Below are 23,995 nucleotides of genomic sequence, written 5' to 3' on the forward strand. Positions count from 1 at the left end.
CAAGTGAACCACAGCCACGACTCTTTTTGTCACAATGGATGTGTTCTACTAAACGTCAAAACTCTCTCAAGGAAATTGCATTTCACCCAGTTGTACCCTTAGGACTCACTGTTAGCAGCTTTGGCATTTCTCTAATGTGAAATTCACTTTTATAAACAGTTCAGTACAATTTATACTGGGTTTTAATTTTTTTTAAATACCAAAGAACTATGAAAAAAAAAAGATGAATTTGGATGTGTGGCTTGGCTTGAAGAGGGAAGTACATAGCACATGGCTATATCCTTATCCCAGTGCTTACTAGAAAAGCAGTCTAATTTACATTAAAATAAAATATTAAAGAAGCATAAAGAGTTTATTTTTTGTAAGGTGAATATGCCTTATTACACCATAAATAATTTATTCATATCAAGACATCAAATGAGATTTTTTTTTCCTACTGTTTTGGAATTTTGGCAAAAGCCTCAAAGCTGAGTTCATTAAGAGATAAAGTTCGATTACATTCCAAAGAGAGCAACATGTCAATCCCAGCAGCACTGACTAAAAGATTGTCCTCTGCCAGCTCCTGCAAACCAAAACACTACGCTCAAAGACAGGGTCGTGGAAGTGAATGAATTCAGTAGACAGTACTATGGCTTCTCTCCCTTCAGTGTGGGAGGAGAGGTCAGGGGTGCTTGTCTCCCCAGCCAGTGGAGGTCCCCCATGGGGACTGCTTCATGTCAGAGATGGGGAAGGTGAGGAGAGGCGCTCGTCTAGGCAAGCTGCCCTTCACCATATGGCAGGATAGCGTTATCGGGAGATCCTGGAGGCTCCGAGGCATCACGACCAGGGGCCACCTGATCTGTGCCATCTTGGTGGAGCTCTGCTGCAAAGGGCTACGTGTTCCTATCAGAGGGGCTGTGGGTAGGTTTCCAGGAATGAGAACTGAGGAATTACCCAAAGATGACCCTCAGCAGGAACGACAAAATGGGGCACTCTTATACGGGGGAATGTTTCGAAATATAGTGTATTAATAGAAAATTTAGGCATAGTAGGGCCAACCGATCAAGAGACAATTACCACTAAAGAGCTAGTTTGTTATTCATAGTTCCCAAGAGGATGGGGGGCGGCGGGGAGCCACACGGGGAAGCACCGGTGTTAGTCATGGGCCACAGAGGAACCATGGACTGACGGCTTTATTGTGGTTTCCCTGAGTTGGAATGCGTGAGTCAGGGCAAGCGGGCTTAGAATTGGCTCGATGAGGAACGTCGGTGGGCTCTGGGGCACGGGGGGCTGTCCCCAGTGGTCTGGTGCCTGGTGGTTAGGGCAGGTAGACGTCGGGCTGGAGTGTGGAAGCCTGATAACGGAGGTAGTTGGGTCTGTGGACTTTGGGTTGGTTGGTCTGAATTTGAAAAGCAAACCCTAAAAACAGCTCCTCCCAAGGAGGTGGGAGGGTGAGGAGGAGGCTGGAGGCCACGGCAGGGTGATTCAGGCATTTTATTGAGTCGTCCAGAGCCAAGTGTGTCTGTCATAGGCATGTAGAAGGGATTTTGTGTTAAAGTATCAAGTTTACAGAAGGTAGGAACATGGCAGACAGTGCGCTTCATGAGAAGAACAGCTATTGGGACCAGAGCAGCCATGGCTGGCGTCTGCCCGTGGAAAATACATGGACTTGAACTCCATTTCTAGGTCATCACACCTCCATCTTGTAAGAATCAGATGGGGGCCTGAGGCGAGGAGGGAAGAGAGCGGCCAGAGCTCTCCTTCCCTCCCCAAGCCACAGATCAGGGGGAGCGGCTAAAGAAGGGGTTCTTATACAGGTCACGAGAACAAAGGTTTGATGTAGAATGGAGTGGGCTTTCCAGAATGAGACTCATCTTCTATAACTAAAAGCGACCAGAAAGCTTTGGGATCTCCACGATGTCAGGAAGGGACCTAGAACCCTCTGGAAGGTAGTGTTGGAAGAAAAGTAAGCCTGTTCCCAACCGTACCCTCCAGCATTCAGCGTGTTCCATAAAACCAGCTACCTGTGATTTTAAAGATTCGAATGAACTGACATGCATTGCTTCATGTAAGTTATTACTAGGGGTTTCCAGTTGGACGGCATTTTAAAAGCATAAGCCGATAGACGGGGCATCCCTTGAACACCATTACAGTAGGGCTGGCCCGTCTGTTCCTTGGGTTAGTTTTAGGGAAATGAAAATCTTCTGTCAAACTAATGTCAACCATAACCACGCTAATTTTCACGTTTTCCTTCTTTAGTAAGCTCATCGAGAGTTAGCAGCCGAAATGTTATAATTTTATATTGGCAAATTTATGATTGAAAAAATAACTTGTATCTGGGGAATTAGCATTGGGGAATTCTTTGATAATTATCATTAAGAAGGGTATAAATATGCACTACCTAATTCAGGAGACAGTCAGGCTTCTCTATTCTGTGTTCACATGAATACATCCATTTTATTCTGAATCACTCAGACTTGATGAGATAAAAATTACCTTGGTAAAAAGTATAATATATATATATGTTATAAATACTGTGTGTTTTGTTTTAAGCAGAGGTTTAGGACATAGGAAAATGAAATACATCAGAGCAATATCAAAAATAAGTACTCCGTTGTTGTTTTTTGTAAGATTTTATTTATTTATTTACTTATTTATGTGACAGAATGAGAGAGCACAAGCAGAGGGAGGGGCAGAGGGAGAGGGAGAAACAGACTCCCCACTGAGCAGGGACTCCCCCCGCATATTGGTACTCGATCCCAGGACCCTGGGATCATGACCTGAGCCAGAGGCAGACGCTTAACCATCTGAGCCACCCAGGCGCCCCAGTCCTCAGTTTCAGTAAATGTATTTCTTGAGTGCTTACTGATCTCCAGACAGTCCTCTGTCACTGGAGACAAGCTGTGGTCCCCAACCCCAGGAGCTTGAAGTGTCATGGAGAACAGAAATTAATATTACAAATAATGTAATGCAGTATGTTAAAGGCTTTGACGCTACGGAAGTGAGCCCCGAGCTCCCTGGAAGCTTACCTAGAGTTTACCCCCTCGGATACCACGGTACATGCGAGGCAGAAGAAGATCAGATTTTTGTAGAGGCTACAGCTCAAACAATTTGCATATGTTCCTTACTTTTATTTTTAAATCTACCTTACTTTTATTTTTGTTTTTAAGACTTATCCCTTCATTTAAGAGAGAGGAAGTGCATGAGGAGGGGGAGAGGCAGAGGGAGAAGGAGACAAGCAGACTCCCCAAGCGGAGCCCAATGTGGGGCTCGATCCCATGACCCTGAGACCGTAATGGAAGCTGAGATTAAGAGTGGGACGCTAAACTGACTGAGCCATCCCGACACCCCTTCCTTACTTTTTAAACAGAAACATGATACTTCCGGGGTCTTGGAAGGGCCATTTTGGACGATGTCATCCCCCGCATTTCTCCACCCAAGGTCACAGGTTGAGCTCCTCTCCTCGCGGGGGTTCAGTTCTTCCCAGAAGGGGAGCAATCCTCTTTATCACAATCTTGGGACCTTGGAGCACTTTTCACTGGGAGGTAGAAGATTAACGGAATTGTGAACCCATGTCGTAGTTTTCTGAATTGGATAGATAAGATTATAATATTTTTTAAATAAAGCAGAAAAGATTATATTTAAACAGGCTTCTGAATCAAGGAAGGACAACAGAAAAACAGATAACAATGGATTGTGTTTGGGGTTTACTGAAGTTCTCTGTCGTTATAGGTAAAGTTTTAAACTTTCCAATTTTAGTAACATGAACAAAGCATACACGAACATCTTAGATGATTAAAATGGATACTTATGTTTTTAATATGATGTATTCTTCCAACTGAAATGTAAGTCTATGAGCCTCCATTTTCTTTTTCTTGGTTTAGCCTAAAAGTGTATTTTTCACATTCTAACTTCTAAAAGATGTGGAACATGAAAGTACTTAGGGTTGCTGCAAATTCAGCTAAAAAAGCACTTTTACATAAAGAAAATGGATGGGTAAGAAAGTTCAACATCAGATCTGAGAGCTGGCTTGCTTGGCAAAAAAAAAAAAAAGAAGTCCTTATTCAAGAAAACTGTGGCATCTGCAGAATCCTTACGGCTTCTCTCTGCTGTAAAATGTATTAAATTTAATTGAAACCCCCAAAGGAAAGGAGGTTGGAGAATCCAAGAGAATATGCTTGTACTTTCATACTTAAAATATATAAATCAGAATCCCAAAATGGGAATTTCTGAGTGGGGCTTTTGCACTATATGCAAAACATTTCTACTAATCAGCCATAAACCTTTAGGAGCAAGTCAGTTTAGCTGTATGGTTTTATTTATTTAGTGTTTTAAAATATTTTTTAAAAAAACTTATAAAGGTGCAATGCACGATTGTTTCTATGATTAAAAATATATATAAAAGGTGATAGAAAATACTAACCCAGGTTTTCCCCAGAGTGTTGCCTTTTATGAAGGTTAAATTTTACTAAGTGAACTAGCAGGAAAAAGAAATGATCAAACTATAATTTGGCTTCTGTAGGCTCACTCTTCTTAGTAGTGCCGGGTCCTTCTCCACCAAATTCAGGAAATACAGTGGTAGTTATGATTTTCCGGTGCGTAGCTGTCTAGATCTTGTAATTATTTGCAGTAGTCTGATAAGGGGGAAAAGAGGAAACCACTGAAATCTTTCTACTGACGACAAAAAATGTTAGCCAAGACCCATAGTGACTAGATGTAGTATATAGAAAAGATCACTTTTGTTCATGGGAAGAAAAAAATAAAATGTCAGAAAAACAAAAAATGAGCCATCCCCCCCTCCAAAAAAATTAATAGTGGAGACAGAGTGTTTTAGAAATCAGGAATCAACTGTGTATGCTGGGGTCTATAAGAAGTCTCTGTTGAGGACACCCAGAGGTAATGGGAGAAAAATCCCACTGGGAGAGAATGTTCTGGAAACATCTAAGCTACGAGCAAACACCTCTTTCCACTTGGTGACCTCTAATGCATCGGTACTTTATAGTGTGATATTCCCATGATGTCAAGAATTAAGGAAAGTGGCCAGAATCTATTCTTTTTGCACTTTCTGTATTAATATCAGGAATTATAATTTATACCTTTAGAACAGTTTTCATTTATAAAACTATTGCAAAATTCACACCCAGGGCGCCTGGGTGGCTTAATCAGTTGAGTCTCAGATTCTTGGTTCCAGCTCAGGTCATGGTCTCATCAGGGTCGTGAGACAGAGCCCCATGTCAGGCCCCACGCTCAGTGAGAAGTCTGCTTGAGATTCTCACTCCCCGTCTCCCTCTGCCCACCCCCCCCCCAAGTCTCTCTCTATCTCTTTCTCTCTCTCTCTAAAATAAATAAATCTTAAAAAAAAAAAATTCACACCCAGACTCCAGAGCCCCTTTGTGAGTATCTCCCATGCAGTTTGTAGCTAGAAAGTGTGTTTCCAGCTCTTGGTATAATCAGGACGAGCCAGAAACATCACAGAACATCTAGAGCTCGAAGTTGAGTTATGCTGCCTTTTGTTGTCGCCCCCTAAGAATGCCCCATTACTACCTAATAATTCATTACATTTTAAGAAATTATGAGACATTCATGCATTTTTACGATTGAGCAAATGAATGCAGTGGAGCCCACCTTCCAAACGGTAAACATATTCCCCCCCCCGGCCCCCCCAACCCCCCCCCACCCCCGGACCCAGGACCGGAAAGAGCTACAGGATATTTGCCCTAGGGTGCTTCTCCTCTGAAGTTCACAGCGCATTCCTCTTTCTGACTTGCAGGGCAAACCCTCGGAATTTTAATTTCGACAATGTGGGAAATGCTATGCTGGCGTTGTTTGAAGTGCTCTCCCTGAAAGGCTGGGTGGAAGTCAGGGATGTTATTATTCATCGTGTGGGGCCGGTAAGCAAGCACATGCAATCCTTTGAGTGCCCAACAGCTGCTTTCCTCTGCTTTGATGAATAACCGTATTTTTCATTTATACAGATGCATGGGATCTATATTCATGTTTTTGTATTCCTGGGCTGCATGATTGGACTGACCCTTTTTGTTGGAGTAGTTATTGCTAATTTCAATGAAAACAAGGTAAGCATCCTTGGTCTGAATACCGCCGAGTTTATTCTGCTCCAGCCACTTGCTTGGAGCTCTGTTTTTCTCCCCGCGGCGTGAAGTCGCACTCACCCGTGATGTGACTGATGTAGATAATCTCTGTAACTATTTCACGAGCTACCTCATCGCTGTCCTTCACACGTTATTGAAGAGCGCGGCTCTCTTGCTAAATTTCCCCTTTTGACAATGGCGTCATTGATTCGCGGACAACTGAAAGGCGCATCTCCTATTGTTCAACGGAAAGAGGTGCCACGAGTTAGGAAAATACAAGGCTGAACTCAGGCACGGGCTGATTGCAGGTGATATTACTTTCACACGATGTAAACTGGATGCTTCTTTGTAACTCCAGAGGTGGGTGAACTCAGCATTTTGATGGGGTTGGGGGTGCAGTAGAAAATGTTCCATCCTAATTCACTGAAGAAAAAGAAGATTTTCTAATTCAACAGAAAAACTTTACGTACTTTATGAACTCGGCAAGCACGCTGAGATCGTAACAGCTCTAACGATCAGTACAAGAGCTCCCAAATGGGAAAACAGTGAGCATAGTTTCCCACCAAAAAGTGAGTTTGGGGCAGAGAGTTCGACGCCGTTCTTCTGGGCATGGCTGACATGCCCTCTGTTACGTAAGGGCCGGTCTTCTGAGTCCTAATAAGGGAGGTGCACACAGATTTTGAGCACTTACTCTGCACTTGGGTTTACATATGCTGCTTTCAATTCTCATGACTCTGAAATGCACAGTGGAGGAGAAAACAGCTTACAGAGGTGGCATAACTTATCTGGGGCTTTTAAGGCATAGAAAACCCAGGGCCAGAATTCAGAAGTGGGGCTGACGCTGCAGAGTCTGAGAGTCTTCCAATTCAAGAGGGTAAAAATGGGGGCGCCTGGGTGGCTCAGTTGGTTAGGCAGCTGCCTTTGGCTCAGGTCATGATCCTGGAGTCCTGGGATCGAGTCCCACATCGGGCTCCCTGCTTGGCGGGGAGTCTGCTTCTCCCTCTGACCTCTCCCCTTTCACGCTCATTTTCTCTCTCTCAAATAAATAAGTGAAATCTTAAAATTAAAAAAAAAAAAAAAAAGAGGGTAAAAATGGCAACCGTTGCTCTGCAGTGAATGAAAGCAGGGTGCGCTTGCAGCCCCGTGCTGGTCCTGGGATTCGGGGCCGGGACCGAACCTCACACAGGCCCATCGGAGCCCGCGGGCGAGGGCAGCTGCCCCTGGGACTGTACCATTCACGGCCCCCCAGGCCCCACACGCGTGGTTCCAGCTACTCAGTCAATTACCGCCTTTGACGTGCGCTAACGAGGACGTCATTTCGTCCCGGCTTTCAAAGGGTGGGACTCAAAAATTCCCCCTTTGGGCCCTAACACTACTTCCGCCACAGAAACATGGGATTTTAGAGTAAGAAAGGATAGAGATCATATTGCCCGGCCCCCTATCGTACTGGAACACATTCATAAATGAGTGTCTTTAAGCCCTACAGTGTGTTCAGCTTCATACCATGCAAAAGGAGGAAGGTAGGTCTCTCTAGAGCCTTGTGCTGGAGCAGACGTGGGGATTCCCAAGGGAGAGCAGAAGCCAGTCAGTCCGTCAGCAGAGAGCTTGGGCTCGACTCACCCAGAACGCCATGCTAGCCCCTCGAAGCCGACACCTGGTTTCCGGAGCATCAGGTCCTGATTTCAGGAGAGTCAAACCAGCGACCTAAAGGCAACAATATAAGATGTTCAACCCCTAGAGACAAATGTATAATCAATCACAGCCCTTGAACTTAGAGGATTGGCTGAAGTAAGCAGAGTATCAGGAGGTTGACTCCCAGCACTGGTTGTATTTCTGCTCTGAGGGAAGAAAGAAGCATCTTGGCTTGGGTAAGGGGAACGTGGCCACAGGCTCAAGTGGGTGCTTAGAGAAAGAGGAAAAATAGAAGAACTCATGTTAACGGATGTAACAAACTTGGTTACGTAATTGGACATCCAAATTTCTGAGTTATATGAACTATTCAGAAGAGATTTTTTTTTTCCCTGTAAGCTTTCCAGAGGGAAGCATGTGAGCTGCTGTATAAGAGCATTTATTCCTTAACCATTCAGTCATTCGGCAGGTTTCTTTGAGCATCTACTGGTGCCAGACACGCTCTTGACCCTAGGGCCACAAGGAGCTAAACACACAAACTACACACTAAACACATTAAGATTTCTGCCCTCATGGAGCTCCCATTCTAATGGTCATACCCAAAAGTATGTAAGCAGATTTCCAAATATATAGACACTGGGGAAATACAAAGATATGAGAAATAAGGCAAGCTTTGGGGGCAATGTTTTCACAACTCAGAATTACACAAAATTATATCTTCCTGAGAAAATGGAACCCTGTCTGAAAAGTTCAAAGTAGGGGCGCCTGGGTGGTTCAGTGGGTTAAAGCCTCTGCCTTCGGCTCAGGTCATGATCCCAGGGTCCTGGGATCAAGTCCCACATCAGGCTCTCTGCTCAGTGGGGAGCCTGCTTCCCCCCGCCTCTCTCTGCCTGCCTCTCTGCCTACTTGTGATCTCTGTCTGTCAAATAAACAAATAAAATATAAAAAATTTTTAAAAAAATAAAAAAACTTTGAAGTCTGTACTAGTAATATATGCATTTTTAATTTCTCGATTATAAGAGTTTGATTAATAAACTTAATTTCACAATGATAAACTTTCAGAGGTCTTCAGATATTAATGATCAGATGATAACATCATGCTTATTATTTCTTTTGGATCATTTCAGAATTCAACTTTCTAAAATAATTTGTTTTGTATAATAAAGGAATAATATGAATGTGTATTGCACCCAGAGAACCCAGGGTATTTGTTTGCTGTTAGTGAGAAAAATGGTTTAGCAATACTAATATCAGAAAAATTAATTTAAAACAAATATCAGGGGCACCTGGGTGGCTCAGTTCTTAAGCATCTGCCTTGGGCTCCGGTCATTATCCCAGGGTCCTGGGATCCAGCCCTGTGTCGGGCTCCCTGCTCTGCAGGAAGCCTGGTTCTCCCTCTCCTTCTGCTGCTCCCTTGCTTGTGTTCCCTCTCTCACTGTCTCTCTGTCACATAAATAAATAAAATCTTTTTAAATAAATAAATAAATAATTATAAACAAATAAATATCATTACTAGGATTAAACAGTGTAATTAAATAATTGCAAAAGAAACTAATCACTAGCAAAGTATAAAACTCCTGAACCATAAAATATATGAAGCAAAACCAAACCAAGTTATTTTAAAAAGCTAGCAAGTCCAAAGTCATAGTGAAAATAATAACATATTTCTCTAAGAAACTCATAGACAGAAAAAAATTTTGAGATCTGATACAATAAAAACATTTGATCTATTGGACATAAAAAGAACCTTGACCCCAATAATTTTCAAGTATAAAAGTGTACCTCTACGAGGTCATAAATTAATAGTGGCCAAAAACTTGATAATGTACAGGATGCGTGATCTATAATAATAAAAAAAGATAACAAAATTCCCTCATAAGTTGAAGACGTTAAGACAACATTCTAAATAATTTATGAGTCACTGAGGAAATCAGAATAGAAAAACACAAGACATTTAGATAAATCATTTATAAAAATCATAAATGAAAGCTCACAAGATACAGATAAATCAGTAGTTAGAGGGAATTTACAACTAGAATTGTACATTCAAAAAATCAAAGATTAATTAGTTAGTAATATGTCAAATATCCAAATCAATAAATTATAAGAACAACAAAGTAAAATGGAAGAAAGTAATAAAGATAAGAAAAAAATATATAGAAACAAAGATACTACAAAAGATTCAAGAATGACAAAAACAGATTCTTTAAAAAAATTAAATTGATAAACCTCTCTCAAAGTTGAGCATGAACAAAAAAAGTGGAAAAGGAACATAAACAAGCTATAGTGAGTCAAACAGGATAGGTAATGATACAGGGACAGAAAGTTAAACTTACAGAATAAAACCAAAAGCCCCAGGATGGATCGGTATATATAAAACAGAAGTAGCACAATAAATCCATGAAGATGAGACCATCAATAAATGACCCTGGGGTCACTGAGGGTCTAGATAGAAGAAACTAAACAGAGATCTCTACCTCACAGCAAACTCAGAAAAGAATTCCAGGAGAATGAAAGACCTAGTTATGAAGAACCATTTTTCAACCATGTAGAATTTATTTTGACCCTGCAGGTATCCAGTTGTGGATTTCTTGACTTTCACTACAAAGTGGAATCCATAAAGAAAGAAATTTATAGATTAGATTACATTAAAATGAAGTTTCTGAGAGATAAGAGACATGATAAGCAAAAAAAAATTTTTTCTTAAAAAGCAAGCTAAGACTAAGAGGAAATACTTGCAACTCATATAACTGACAAAAGATTATTATCTAGAATATATCAAGAATTTCTACAAAACATCTAAAAGTAAATATCCAAATACAAAAATGAGCAAAGAATATGAACAGGCAATTCACATAGGAAGATACAGGAATCACTCCCCCATTTGCACATATAAAAAATGTTTCATCTCACTGGTATTAAAACTAAATTAGATACATTTCCCACCCATCGTGGCCAAATTTAAATGTCTGATCATGTCAAGTATTGGCAAGAATAGTAGGACATGAACACTTGGAGATTGCTAGCAGCAAATTTTCTTGGTTACTCCTCTTTGGATAGCAACTTCACAATATCTGACAAATAAAAAGTTGCATAAATTCCTAACCCCAGCAATTCCTCTCCTAGAGATTTGCTATCAAGGAAGTCTTGTAGATGTTCGCCATGAGACAGTACATGTGTGTTTACTGCAACATTTTCATAATATATAAACCTAAATTCTGATATGTTTGTACAGTGGGATACTCTGAGCAGTTAAAGCAATTAGGTCTACTTTCTAGTTGTGCTGAACTATGCAAAACATAGTGTTCAGTGAAGAAAAAAACAGCTGCATAAATAAGCACAGATTGGATACCATTTATATAAATTTTTAAAATTCAAAACAAATATGTTCTTATGTATTAATAGATACACAAAGAGCAAAAGTCTGAAAACATGGTGGGGAGGACACACCCTTGAAGGATAGTAATTAGCTCCAAAGAAAGAAAGGAAAAAAAAAATAAAATAAAATAAAAAAAAAAAAAAAGAAAGAAAGGAAGAATTGGAGGGGGGGTGGTGGGCTCTTTTCCCCCCAGTTCTGCCTTTATAATATAATGAATGTCATGCAATATATATATATACATATATATATGCATTTTAATGAAGTACTCTAATATACACACATACACATAATAAAGAATATTTGATCTCATTTAGCCATTAATCACAGCATTAATTCTTCAAGATTCAAATTCTGTGACTTCATACCACTTGAAAATAGTTTTGTGATTATATGTATCAGAATAATTAAAAAAAAAAAGACACAAGCCCCTTAACCAGAAGTAGCAGACTGACAAGTTACAATTTTGCTGCAGCATTTCCCGCAATGAAACGAAAGGAAACTAACCACTATTGGAGTGGGTATCCCTTTTTGAAAATTTGATTGTGTAGAGAACCTTCTTTAGATTCTCCCAAACCTGAATATTATCCATGTTCAAAGATGCCAGTTGAAGGCCATCCTTTTGGGGACTCCTCTCAAGACCAAATTTGAGAATTCTGACCATGCCTGTTGAGCCGTGAGGGTATTTGAAGAATATCTTTATTTCACACCCCCAAATTAGTCCTGTTGGTATCACCACCCCATTTGCGATGTCCTTGGTGTGGAGTAGACGACATAAGGCCTTTTTCTGCTTTCCTTTGTTTATTAAGGGGACAGCTCTGCTGACTGTAGATCAGAGGAGATGGGAAGATCTGAAGAGCCGACTGAAGATAGCACAGCCTCTTCATCTCCCACCTCGCCCGGGTATCAAAGATGCTCTGATTTTATTCATGTTGGGCACCAGTGTTCATGATTCCCCAGGAGTCTAAGATTTCAATTAAAATAATAATCGTGAGGCCGCTAGGCGGTTGTGCATACGTTAATACAGAAACAGGCTCCACACTACAGATCTCTCCATAGGCTATTAAAATCAACCACCCAAAGGCTGTGCTTCAGCGCTCTCAGGATAAGCCCTAATGAAAAAATGAATTTTTAAATAAAATATATTTGTGCTTGCCTTTTAAACATATGAGTGAAATGTATTAAACTGACAGAAATTGAATGATGCAGTTCTCCTTCCAATACAGACGGCGTCATGCACCGTCGTTTTAAATATTCAGAACCAGCCCTTCCTGCAAAACACCACACAATAAGATTGAACTATAGGAGGAAAAAAAAAAAAGTAATGAGTTTTAAAAATGAGCATTAAAGGAAATGAAAGACAAGAAATAAATGTAACCTAGGTCTGAAATGCCCTTGCCTCAACCTCTCTTTTGCAGATAATGATGGATTTAGAGCTAAGATGTACGACATAACCCAGCACCCATTCTTTAAGAGGACAATTGCCCTGCTTGTCCTGGCCCAGTCGGTGCTGCTGTCCGTCAAGGTACTTTTCTTTCACGCTGAAACTCTGAGAAGGACTGGCTTGTTGGGCGCATCCAAGAATATCGCAAGGGGCCATATTGGTCCGTAGTTTACGTTTCTTGGTGGAAAAAAAAAGGAAATTCACAGTCATGTTCTAATGAGGGAAAGAGGGGAGAGTCTTGATGGGTCTGATGGCTGCAGACAAAGACCGGTGCGCTGTTTCTCTTACAGTGGGACGTGGAGGACCCCGTGACCGTCCCTTTAGCAACCATGTCTGTTGTGTTCACCTTCATCTTCGTTTTGGAGGTACGGTAATGAGCCAGCGGGCTCTGGGGGTGGCAGTGGGTATCGCGGAGTAGAGCAGTGTCCTCCTTTGACAGCACCCACGGTCAGCTCTGTGTTCCATTGTTTTTGAAGTCCTTTTTTTGGGAGAGGGTGGCACACTCAGGATATTTTCCTTCTGGGGCTGTGGTGCTTCGCTTGAACAAAGATTTCACATTCTATTCCAGATTTGTCTAACGGCAGAAATTGCTAACTGCTGTTGATTGCTGTATCTGCAGGTTGACCTGTCTGGTTATAGGAGTTCAAACATCTGTACTGAACTGCACAAACTACTGTAATTCAGGGACTCAGATCGCAATGTGGTGGCCAAGGGGGCTGGCCCGGACAGGATTATTTTAATATATGGTCCGTGTCATATTACTTTCCAGCACAATCTTCTTTGAAATACAAGCAGATTCTTATTTCACCCTGTACTGGTTGATGTTTCCCAAAATCGACGGTCTTTTACTCGAGGAAGAAAAACGTCCTGCTATCAGAACTAGTCATAAAACAAGGAGAGAAGAGCCTGGAGAATATGGATTTGTAACCTACCTGGCTTTAAAATTTAGATAGATAGATCTACTTCTTTATCTCCGTATCTGTATCTGTCTATGTGTGTATCTGTCTCTTGGTAATAAATTCTTCTCTTTGGTTCCTACATCTTCTATAAAAAGTGCCTCAAGTTCACACATTTAAACATTTACTGAACACTCAGCCTCTATATTCTGTCTTCCTTATCTTCCCTCAGGTTACGATGAAGATCATAGCAATGTCACCTGCCGGCTTCTGGCAAAGCAGACGAAACCGATACGACCTGCTGGTGACGTCGCTTGGCGTGGTCTGGGTGGTACTTCACTTTGCCCTCCTGGTATGCGTGTAATTCATTTTTATTTTAGTTGATAACTTGGGTTCAGGTAACCCTGTTTCCGGTCTCATCTCAGTCCACGTCAGCCTGCCCTCAGGTGTCAGATTAACCTTCCTACATCCACCCTTGACCGTAACCAGCCTTTGGCCAAGCTTGTGCACACAACCCCCCACACTCTTCACACAGACAAAGTACGGCCCCTCAGGGTCCTAGAGTGTGTAAATCAGAAGAACCTTAAAGATCTCTGGTTTAACTCTCCTTTTCCCAAAAGAAAACAGAGAGAGAGAGAGAACAATGGAAACAGAGATTGTGAGACCTGCCTAAATTCATATACGAGCTGGTATCAGAAGGCTCCAATCCAGTTTTCTGAGCCGAAGTGTAGCGTCTATACCACTGTGTTCTACTCCGTATTTCACAGTGGGATTCTCAGGTACTTTTGCTGCCTCGTTTCCTATTGACATCCAGCTGCCGTTCCACTAAAGCGTCTCATTCCCAGGGTCTATGCCTGAGTTCTCATTAGTTTGCCTAAAATGCCTCCACCTTCCATGTAGTCTGAGCTCCTGCTCAAAACCCATATCCGTGGGGGTGCTTGACTGAGATCTAGGACTGTGTTGTCCAATAAGAACAAAATGTGGCCACAGATAAAATTTCAAATTTTCTAGGAGCCACATTAAAAAAATAAAAAAAAGGAAACTGATGATATGAACTTAATAAGGCATGTTAACCTGCCATATCCAAAATATTATCATTTTAACATGGCAGCAATATAAAAATCATTATTACATCTTTTGTTTGGTATTAACTCTTTGCGTGTGTATTTCACATTCATGGCACATCTTCGTCGAGACCCACTGCATTTCAAGTGTTTAGTAACCACATGTGGCTGGTGCTGTACCGGACAGCGGAGCTCCAGAAGCCCCTTCTCTGGGCTCCACCATTTTCCAGCCTTGACAGGGTTATTTGTCTTCAGTGATCCTTTGTTCCCTGCTCTGACCTTGGGGATACAACTTCATAATTTATCCATTCCGTATGAGTACTATAGAGATCAAGCACATGAAGTCCTTCTAACTGTAAAGAGTATACAAACCCATAATGCATTATTACAAGTACCTCCTTTTCTGTTAGTCTTCTTTGACCCCAGACAAAAGTAATATTATCAGATTTCCCTGCTCTCTCCTATCCATTCTTCGATCCTCTCCAATGTTAGAATCACGCCACAAACAAGCCATCACACCCAGAACCCATTTACACATTACAGAGGACATGCTTTCAATGAAATTGCTCTGTTCGGGCAGGTAGGTATTGAGTGTCCTTCTTAAAACAACAATCACCTTCAACGTCAAGGACTGTGCCAAGCCTCCATGGGTTTTCAGTCACCCTGATCCATTTCCCCCAATGACAAATGGCTTGCAGCAGTAAAGATGGGCAGTCACCGTGCTGGGACTGGAGAAGAAGGCCGTGAACAAAGAAAGGCATCTTCTGCCCTTGTGGGTATCACAGCTTGGGAAGTTGGTGTTTTGTTTTATTTTAAAGTTTTAAGCCAGAATATTTAGTCACGATCCAAGAGACGGGGGGGACTTTGGGACAACTGCAGGTAGGCATTCATGGGAATACTCCCAAGTCAGTAAGAGTTACAACCATAGTGAGGCAGATGGAGGAGAGACACACGTTCTTGGGATGCCACAAAGCAGTGGGAGGTGGCTTCGTCAGAGAGATCCTGGCCGTGTCCCTGTGGAAGTGATGGCAGGGTGTAGTCTGTAGGACGAGGGGCACGCCAGCAGCTGTCCGTATCATGGGATGCTGTGGGAGGGAAATCGTGCCTGGAGTAGAAGGAGCAAGGGGAACATGGCACAAGATCTGGATGGCGCCTCTCAGGACCAGGCAAAGGATGAGGGTCATCCTCCCAGAAGCCACTGGGTGTCGTCACTTCCAGAATGCAAAGTGAGAAGCCATCTGTAACAGATGTGGAACTAATGTGGAAAGGGGCATCAAGGTCCATGTTTTTACCTTTCCCTAGACAAATGGATTCAAAAGCTACGTGGTCCAAGCAGAAGAGTAGAACAGGCTTCCTAATTCTGGATATCCCAGAGAGGACATCTTATACCGAAAAGACCAACTTGCCTGTTCTCCCTGAATGCTTTTGTTCTCCTCCGAGAACCTCCAGTTCTGGAAGGATACTCATCCTCCACTCTATTTTGCTGTCTATTGTGAAGGAAGATGCAGTCCTTGTTCCGATCCAAAGTTATTTCTGTGCAGACACATTCATTTCCTTCTCCTCAAAGATATCACTGGACCCCCTTCCCAGGGGCCCATATGGGACTGTTGTCACTTGGCTAGGCAAGGCTCCTCAAGAAAAATCATGCCTTGGCATGAGTTTAATGCCACAGTTGTTATTGCGGTTCTAGCTGATGGGATCTTTGTTTCAAGATGAAGCTTTCTTAGTCATAAAGCACACCCAGTCATCTCTGGCTCTGATCACACACTTGAAGAATGAGCGGCACGTGTTTCTGGACAGGGTAGACATCTCTGAAATCAGTTTACAGGAATGTGGCCAGCTGGTCTTCAGAGTCTTGAGGGACCTTCAGAGAGGGAAGAGCTGACCTCCGGCCATCTTTCCCAACACCACACCTCCCCCTTTTCCAGGGTTCCTGCACTTCCGGTCTCACTTGGCTTCCTCATGTTGCGTTGTTACCCTAAGTTTTTCTTGCTCCTCAAAGGAGCTGGTCACGATTTTATGTAAGATAAGCCTCAAAATACAGAATTCAGCTGAGCAAAACAGGGAGCGAAGTTTCATTTAAGATTTGATTTTATAGCTAATATTTATTCATGAGTTTTGGCAGTGACCTTTTCAGCACCTTTTAAAGATAAATTTCTTATAAGAATTTTCACATTTTATTAAGCTAATTACTCAGTAGACTTCACAGAAGACTTAAGATGAAAACAAGATCTTTTGCACACATGATGAGCGGCTCTTTTCGGTTTAAATTTCAGAACGCGTACACCTACATGATGGGCGCCTGCGTGATTGTCTTCCGGTTTTTCTCTATCTGTGGAAAGCATGTGAGTACGTTGTGAAGGATACTATCAAAGGTTACATGTGCACAGAAAAAAGGAGCGAAGCCTCATTGACTTCAGCTGTCCTTCTGGGTCTTCAGGGTTGAAGTTAACCTGGGATGCTGGTCATCCCAAGTCCAAATGAGCAAATACTAAATTTTAAAATGAATCAGTAGTTTAGTGTTTAGTTATCTTGTGCTATGTTTCCTGACATTTATGCTGTTTTTTTACTCTTCATATTTACTAGATGAGCTCATTCATCAACTGAAGGTAACATATTGGGCACGAAAGCAAAAACCAGTGGTCTTAATACATCTATTTTATTGTTTTTATTTGTAACAAAGTTACTTTACTGCAAAGAAAAATAGTCTTTAATGAAGCTTCACCGTTCTATGATCCTAGGTTTCTTTATATTCTTTTTCTTGTTCATGCATACACTCGGCATCTAATTTTCATTTTCTAAAGTTGCTTCCTTTTTCATTACTGATATTATTTCATATACATTCCATAAATGCCCATATTCGGTGCATTCAGTGTTTGATGCCATTTAGCATTTTGTCATTGTTTAGGCTTGTTTCTGTGAACATCTGTTTGTGGAAGAATCCTGAGGCAACTCGGGGGGAGAGGCCAAAGACGGACAGCCCTCCTCGCAGAGACTAAGGCAGCAAGAGAAGCGCAAATGGAAAGCTAGGAATTTTAGGGGAAGAGCTTTTATGAATTTGGCTGAAAAGGCTGAACAGTTTGAAATACAAGTTGAATTTCTCTCTAGTGTTTTTTTTTTAATAATAATAAGATTTAATACCCTTTAATAAGAATTAATTCAAAGCAGTTGTCAAATGAGGGTCACTCTTGTGCCAACCTGCGTACCCGTCATTCACGTCCCAGGTTTGCCCCATTAAGTGAATTAAATATTCATCTTCTCCTCCCCACCTGCACCTCCATACAGGTAACGCTGAAGATGCTGCTCCTGACGGTGGTCGTCAGCATGTATAAGAGCTTCTTCATCATAGTAGGGATGTTCTTACTGCTCTTGTGTTACGCTTTTGCCGGAGTTGTTTTATTCGGCACTGTGAAATACGGAGAGAACATTAACAGGTGGGTGTTTATTTTTCTTTTTAGTCATTTATCAAGCAAACTTTTTTAGTCACGAAGTCATGACTAACAATCTGAATGACTTTTGTCTATTAAAGACGAAAGGGAAGGGGAAGCGATCAGTTGGAAATGAAAACGAAATAAAATGGTCACATGTTAAATGACATTTTTCTAATTAAAAACAGCCCACATATTGACTTTAGAAGTCTTATTGCCGTAATATTCCCATAATGTAACACGAATCCATAATTCCACATGTACCGCCATGCAGGAATAACCACTTCGAATATCCTGGTGAATTTCTATCCATCTACTGCCAAAAAACCAATATATTCTCTTTTTAATTACACTTTAAGATGACTCTGGGTTTTCCTTTTTTTTCTTTTTCTTTTTTTTTTTTTTAAAGCACAACATGGGAAGTCATGATTCCCAAAATGGTTACTATGTAGGAAAAGCATTTTTCAAAGATTATCTTAAATTTTGTGGAAGCGGCCGCATAGATTTTTTTTTTTTTAAAAAGTAATTATACAACAAACTAAATGCCAATGTGTCTTGTTGCAGAGATTACTTATTTGTTCACAGCAGCTTCACTTTTTATAGCAAATTCTATGTGAAGGAAGGAATGACTTTCACTTGTCGAAGCTGGGACCCTCAGTCATTCGAAATGCCTGGCCAGAATTGGTGTCGCCTGCGGGGGTTGGGTTTTTAGACAACTATCCTTGAGGGCAAGAGTGAATAACAAACACATTACGGGGGTACAGCCTTTACGCATGGTAACTTAGCAGCCCAATTTGCTCCACAATCTACCTGTTTTAGTGGTGACGCCTTACGACTTCATGACAAACTATATTACCCATTTTCTGGTTTTTCTTCCTTCATTAGGCATGCCAACTTCTCTTCAGCGGGCAAAGCCATCACGGTACTCTTCCGAATTGTCACAGGCGAAGACTGGAATAAGATTATGCATGACTGTATGGTAAACGTCTCTTCACCCCTAACAGTGCCTCAGCTTAGAACCAAATGAAACCCTTTGCCGCACGACATTGGCAGGCGTCACCCTCGTTAGCATCAAGCCTTTGTGTGCAAAACACATAGCCTGGCCGTTTAGTTCATTCAAGTGCAATCTTTTCCATTACAGTGTCTGGCCAGAGGCAGGAAGAATATCCAGGGAAGCCAGCTTGAGCTATCGTAGCTCATTTGGCAGATCCGCGTTCTGTGGGCATTGTTCCCTCCCTCCCACCTTTAACATTTTGGCAGTCAAGTACAAACCAGGGGAGTTCCGCTTCTTTAACTGAATTTACTCAACAGATTCTCACCAAGTGCCTGGTTTACACTGAGCCTTGCGCTCGGTGCTAGGTCTCCGGTGATTCTAGGGCAAGTTCAAGGAGATCCCAGCCAGGGTCACACCCTCCCTTTGGTTCCTCTCTCCTCCTCGCTGTCCCTCCTGACTCCCAAACAACTTCGGCTCCATCAGGCCCCACGCTAAGACTGCGGTGATGTGTTCCTGCAGCACTCCGTGTTTCTCCTTTGCAGCGTGTATCCCAACTGTAGTGAGTTACCGGCTTGATTATTTCATCTCTGTTTCCTCTCTCACAACCTCGAGAGCGACACTGTTCAAAAGAAATGTCTGCAGTGCCGCTGGAAGTCAGCTCTGTCCCACTCAGTGGCCCTCTGTGGTTTCTGAGCACTTGAAATGTGACCAGTGCGCGCCCGAGCAACTGAATTCTAAATTTTATCTAAGGCTATTGGATGTTCATTAACATACACTTACATTTTGATAGCCACACGCGGTCCGTGGCTCCCTAGAGCTCCAGACTGTCAGCAACATGACGGAGGGACAGAGTCTGTGGCTCGCTTAGACGTGTCTGTCTCCAGCCCCGGGTAGACATCTAGCACACAGTAGGAGCTAAAGAACTCTGCCTGAAGGAAGGGGGACAGAATTTACCGAATCAGGTATAATATAAGGCAGAATTAAATAAGTTCTAAATAAAGAACAAGCAGAGTGCTGTGGGGATGTGGTGTCTCCAGCAGAAAGAAACCAGGTCTTTCAGAGGTGTTGCCTTTTTATTGGGGCCACTAAGGACGTGAAGACTTTTGATAACCTGAGCCTTGCGCTCTTCTGTGGTGTCCCAGAAAAGCGCTCCAGGAATGAGGATTCCTGGTTTCTTCTTACACAATTTGATTGTGAGTCTGCTTCGTGTAACAAATCTTCATAAATCTTAACCCATTCGTTAGGTCAGAGAAGTTTTTTAAATCCGTTTTGATTTGACTTTCTGTAGTTCCCATCACAGTGACTATTTACCATTCAGGACTAGTGGAGGTGGCAGAAAGAAGGTCTCTTGGAAGAATCAGGTTCATTTTCATTGCGCTTCTAAAATGGCAATGAACTTGGGATTCTCTGAGACTGGAAGTGGAGAATAAATGAAATATTCTTTTTGGTTTTTGCCGCAGATGACGTACTCAATGTATGTAGCTTCTGAGAGACTAACTTTGAAATTAATTATATTTTCTGTGTGGAGGAATTGTTCCCTCACAACAGCGGGCGCACAGAAATCTGTATTCTTCACGCTCACCCCACCCCCTTCTTGTCCCCCCTTGGCGGCGTAGGTCCAGCCTCCCTTTTGCACTCCAGATGAATTCACATACTGGGCAACAGACTGTGGAAATTATGCCGGGGCGCTTATGTATTTCTGTTCATTTTATGTCATCATTGCCTACATCATGCTAAATCTGCTTGTAGGTAAGTGATGTTCGTTGAATGCGTTTTAATATCCTTAAGCTCAGGTACTTAGATAATTATGTACAATTTGCAAGTAATTATCCCAGATTGCTTGGGGTGGGTGTTTCACGGCATTAATTATAAATTGTTGCCTCTCAATCCAGAAGCTGAAAAGACCTTTGAAAGGCATGTAAATGACAGTTGATTGCAATTTCAAGAGTTGTCCTATTAATTATGATCATTAATTTCAAAAGAGCTCTTCTCACACGTTGAGTTGAACAAATCTCAGGGAGGGCTACCTTTATGGCCTCGAAAGATCACAGTTATGTTTTTTGAAAGATACACAGTGTTCCCCAGGTGTGGGCCACCCAGAACCCAACCTGACCTTTAAAAACTACCCTGGAACCATCAACTAAGAGTGAAAGCCAACTGGCATGGCTATCGCTACACACAGAATGTCTGTTTATGTTCATGACCCTCATGTTTTGGGAAGGCAGGAGCCGGATGAATAGCTCAGTCCAAGTGTAAAATATGCCAACTTGGAAAACAAACTAAAAACACTTTAAAAATTGGCTTATAATGTAGGTGATAAAATCCATTATTTATAATAGATGTTTTACTCTTTCTAAAAAATGACAGATTAGCGTAATTATCTAACTTCTTCACTTTCTTTTTCTTTTCTTAGCCATCATTGTGGAGAATTTCTCCTTGTTTTATTCCACGGAGGAGGATCAGCTTCTAAGTTATAATGATCTTCGCCACTTTCAAATCATATGGAATATGGTGGATGATAAACGAGAGGTAGGAAAGGGGGCTGATGCTTTGTGCCCAACCCAAAGAGACTCATTGAGAGAGCATGAAGACCACAGACCACAGACCCTCAACTATTTAACTGGTCTTTTTGTCACCAGTGGACATCTGTTGAATTTGGAATGGCCATTGGCGAATTGTAGAAAGCCGCCGTTGACCGTTCAGCAGAATATGCTGGGAGGGGAGAGGGGCAGAATGGTCCCCTTCATGTCCAACCACGGATGTCCTTTTCTTTGGACATTCAGAAAGTCACCAAGGAAAGGAAACCAAGGAGGCTCTGAAGAAACCAGCCCTGGACTGGGAGCAGGAGAAGGGGTGAAGTTCAAATCACCAGAGCGATGGGGTAACACAGAGCCAGAGCCAGCCACCCACAGCAGTCTTGATTAGAATTGCAATGGGGTTATTGAGTGGTTTCTGAAAGTTATTGTTTTAATTATTTGGGACTTATTATTTGAATTCTTGAATCACAAAGCTTACCCAGGATTTCCTAGAATTAGCCAAAGCAGCAGCATCTTCTCCCGTTGTGCCTTCTCTTCCTCCTCCTTCATCACAGCAAACACTCGGGTACTGGGTATATAGCGATGAGTACAATGGAAAGGCCCCCATGCTCACAGAGCTTCTGTTCTAATCATAAGTGAAACAATAATTATAATTATTATTATTATCTCAATAAGCTCTAAGTATTTTGCCAAAAGTGCCAGAGTAGAGATGGGTTAGCCTGGGGGGGCAGGCCACTTTACTGGGGTGGCCATGTCGGTCTGGCTGGGGAGGTGCTGTTAGACCCGACCTCTGAAAACCAAGGAAAGTTCTGCTGTGGGAAAATCTGGGGGGAAAATCCTAATATTGCTGCAGGAAGAGTTCACAGAAGGCATGAAGACCACAGACCAGAAAAGGCTGGGGAAAGGGGCATGCTGAGCTAGGCCCGCACGGTAATGCCTGGCTTTCCCCTCCCCCACTGTCACCCTTTCCCTGACGCCCCCCACTTCCCTAGGCACCAGGCTCAGGGGGCTGTCTCTGAGACAGTGGCCTGCCTGTGTGGCCATCTGGCCTCGCTGTCCCATCTCCCCTCAAACCCCCTGCAGCTCCAAGATGGCTGCCTGCCGGAACCCAACTTCCTTGGACATACGCGTCAATAAGAGCCCCACTGGTCACAGGTTAAGGAATTTATGGGTCGCCCCTTTCCCTGCCTCTTGCCCAGGGCCTGAGTTCACAGACACTAGGTGGTGTTGCCTGTAAGGGAGCAACACGTGTTCAATTTTCAGAACCTAGAGCTGCTCGGACCTGGTTCTCTTGTATGTCATTGTTCGAATAATGGAGAAGACCTGAACAAGAGTGATCATTCCCCAGAAGAACCACTTAGAATCAATGTTTGGAAGTTTGTGGCATCCAGGCGAACTGGGGGGAAGGATGGTGGACACGGGAATGTTCTGCTTTTCTGTGATAACGCATTACCAACACACTCAGTGTGTTTTGGAGAAACAAATGAGCTGGGGCTGAGTCAGTGAAATGGGCGGGAGACGAGGAGCCCGACAAAGCAAGGGCTGAGGCCACGGAGGCAGAGGGGCCTGCTTTGTACCCTCCTAGGCTCCCAGTGCTGCCAGCTTCCGAGATCCCACAGAACGGGAGAAACACCAGCCGAAGGTCCAAGTGCTCCCCCTTCCCACCCCTCCCCTCACCCAGCCTCCATGGAGGCCAACAACCTCCTTGCTGCCCCTCTTTTGACAAAAAGAGGTGGTGTTCTGGGTGGGTTTTTTTGTTTTTTGGGTGTTTTGTTTTATTTTTTTTTTTTCTGTGAAAACTGAAACCAAGAGAATCATTATGGCCTGAAGATGATTTACCAGTCACTGTGTTCTGCCCACCAGGGCGTGATTCCGACTTTCCGGGTCAAGTTCCTGCTGAGGCTGCTGCGGGGGAGGTTGGAGGTGGATCTGGACAAAGACAAGCTCCTGTTTAAGCACATGTGCTACGAAATGGAGAGGCTGCATAACGGTGGTGACGTCACTTTCCACGACGTCCTCAGGTACGAGGGGGTCCTCCCAACCGCGTGTCACAGAGCCGACCCAAGCCCAGAACCTGAAGCTGTGGCCGTTCAAGGCCTTGTGAAACACAGCCAATGAGGAGGCTCACAAGCCAAGATGGCGCATCACTGAGGGGATAAGGCGAGGCCGCATGGCTCAGGCTCCAAGGGGCCTTCGTCGCTGTCCTTTAAGGACCCTGTCTGAGTGAGTGTCTCACACAGGAGCGGGGAGAAGCAGTGGCCTGATGTCCCCAGAAGTGCCCCTTACTGACTGGGGAGCTCCTGACAGGGAGAGGTAGGGAGAGAGAAGGGGGCCTCGGGGAACATGGCCGCCCTTCGTTTTGTGAGGAAGGAGCTGCTCCTGGAGAGTCGTGTGACTTGCTCTGTGATGCAGCCTCCGTGGTCAAGCTGGGGCTAGGGTGCAGATCTTCCCCTCATGGGACCGCTCGTGATGGTTGACCCCACTTGGATGGGCAGCCACATTTTCCATTCCAGGAGTACCCAGACAGGACCAAGAGAACAAAATACCATAAACTCAGCG

At 43.0% G+C, this 23,995-nt stretch overlaps 1 protein-coding gene across 3 annotated transcripts in view; it reads left to right on the forward strand.

The window, feature by feature from the left end:
- Window positions 1-23,995, forward strand: part of NALCN (sodium leak channel, non-selective) — a gene marked incomplete at its 5' end in the record, with an annotated part of 290,329 nt that overhangs the window by 257,542 nt on the left and 8,792 nt on the right. For all 3 annotated transcript variants that reach the window (XM_080799346.1, XM_080799344.1, XM_080799345.1), the window contains 12 exons: window positions 5,750-5,870; window positions 5,955-6,053; window positions 11,883-11,976; window positions 12,492-12,598; window positions 12,808-12,882; window positions 13,646-13,765; window positions 16,754-16,822; window positions 17,763-17,911; window positions 18,791-18,884; window positions 20,516-20,648; window positions 21,313-21,428; window positions 23,300-23,457. In XM_080799346.1, the coding sequence (XP_080655472.1) occupies window positions 5,750-5,870; window positions 5,955-6,053; window positions 11,883-11,976; window positions 12,492-12,598; window positions 12,808-12,882; window positions 13,646-13,765; window positions 16,754-16,822; window positions 17,763-17,911; window positions 18,791-18,884; window positions 20,516-20,648; window positions 21,313-21,428; window positions 23,300-23,457 (1,335 nt within the window). The remainder of the gene's footprint in view (window positions 1-5,749; window positions 5,871-5,954; window positions 6,054-11,882; window positions 11,977-12,491; window positions 12,599-12,807; window positions 12,883-13,645; window positions 13,766-16,753; window positions 16,823-17,762; window positions 17,912-18,790; window positions 18,885-20,515; window positions 20,649-21,312; window positions 21,429-23,299; window positions 23,458-23,995) is intronic.

The sequence above is a fragment of the Martes martes genome, assembly GCF_963455335.1.
Source record: "Martes martes genome assembly, chromosome: 3".
Taxonomy (NCBI): domain Eukaryota; kingdom Metazoa; phylum Chordata; class Mammalia; order Carnivora; family Mustelidae; genus Martes; species Martes martes.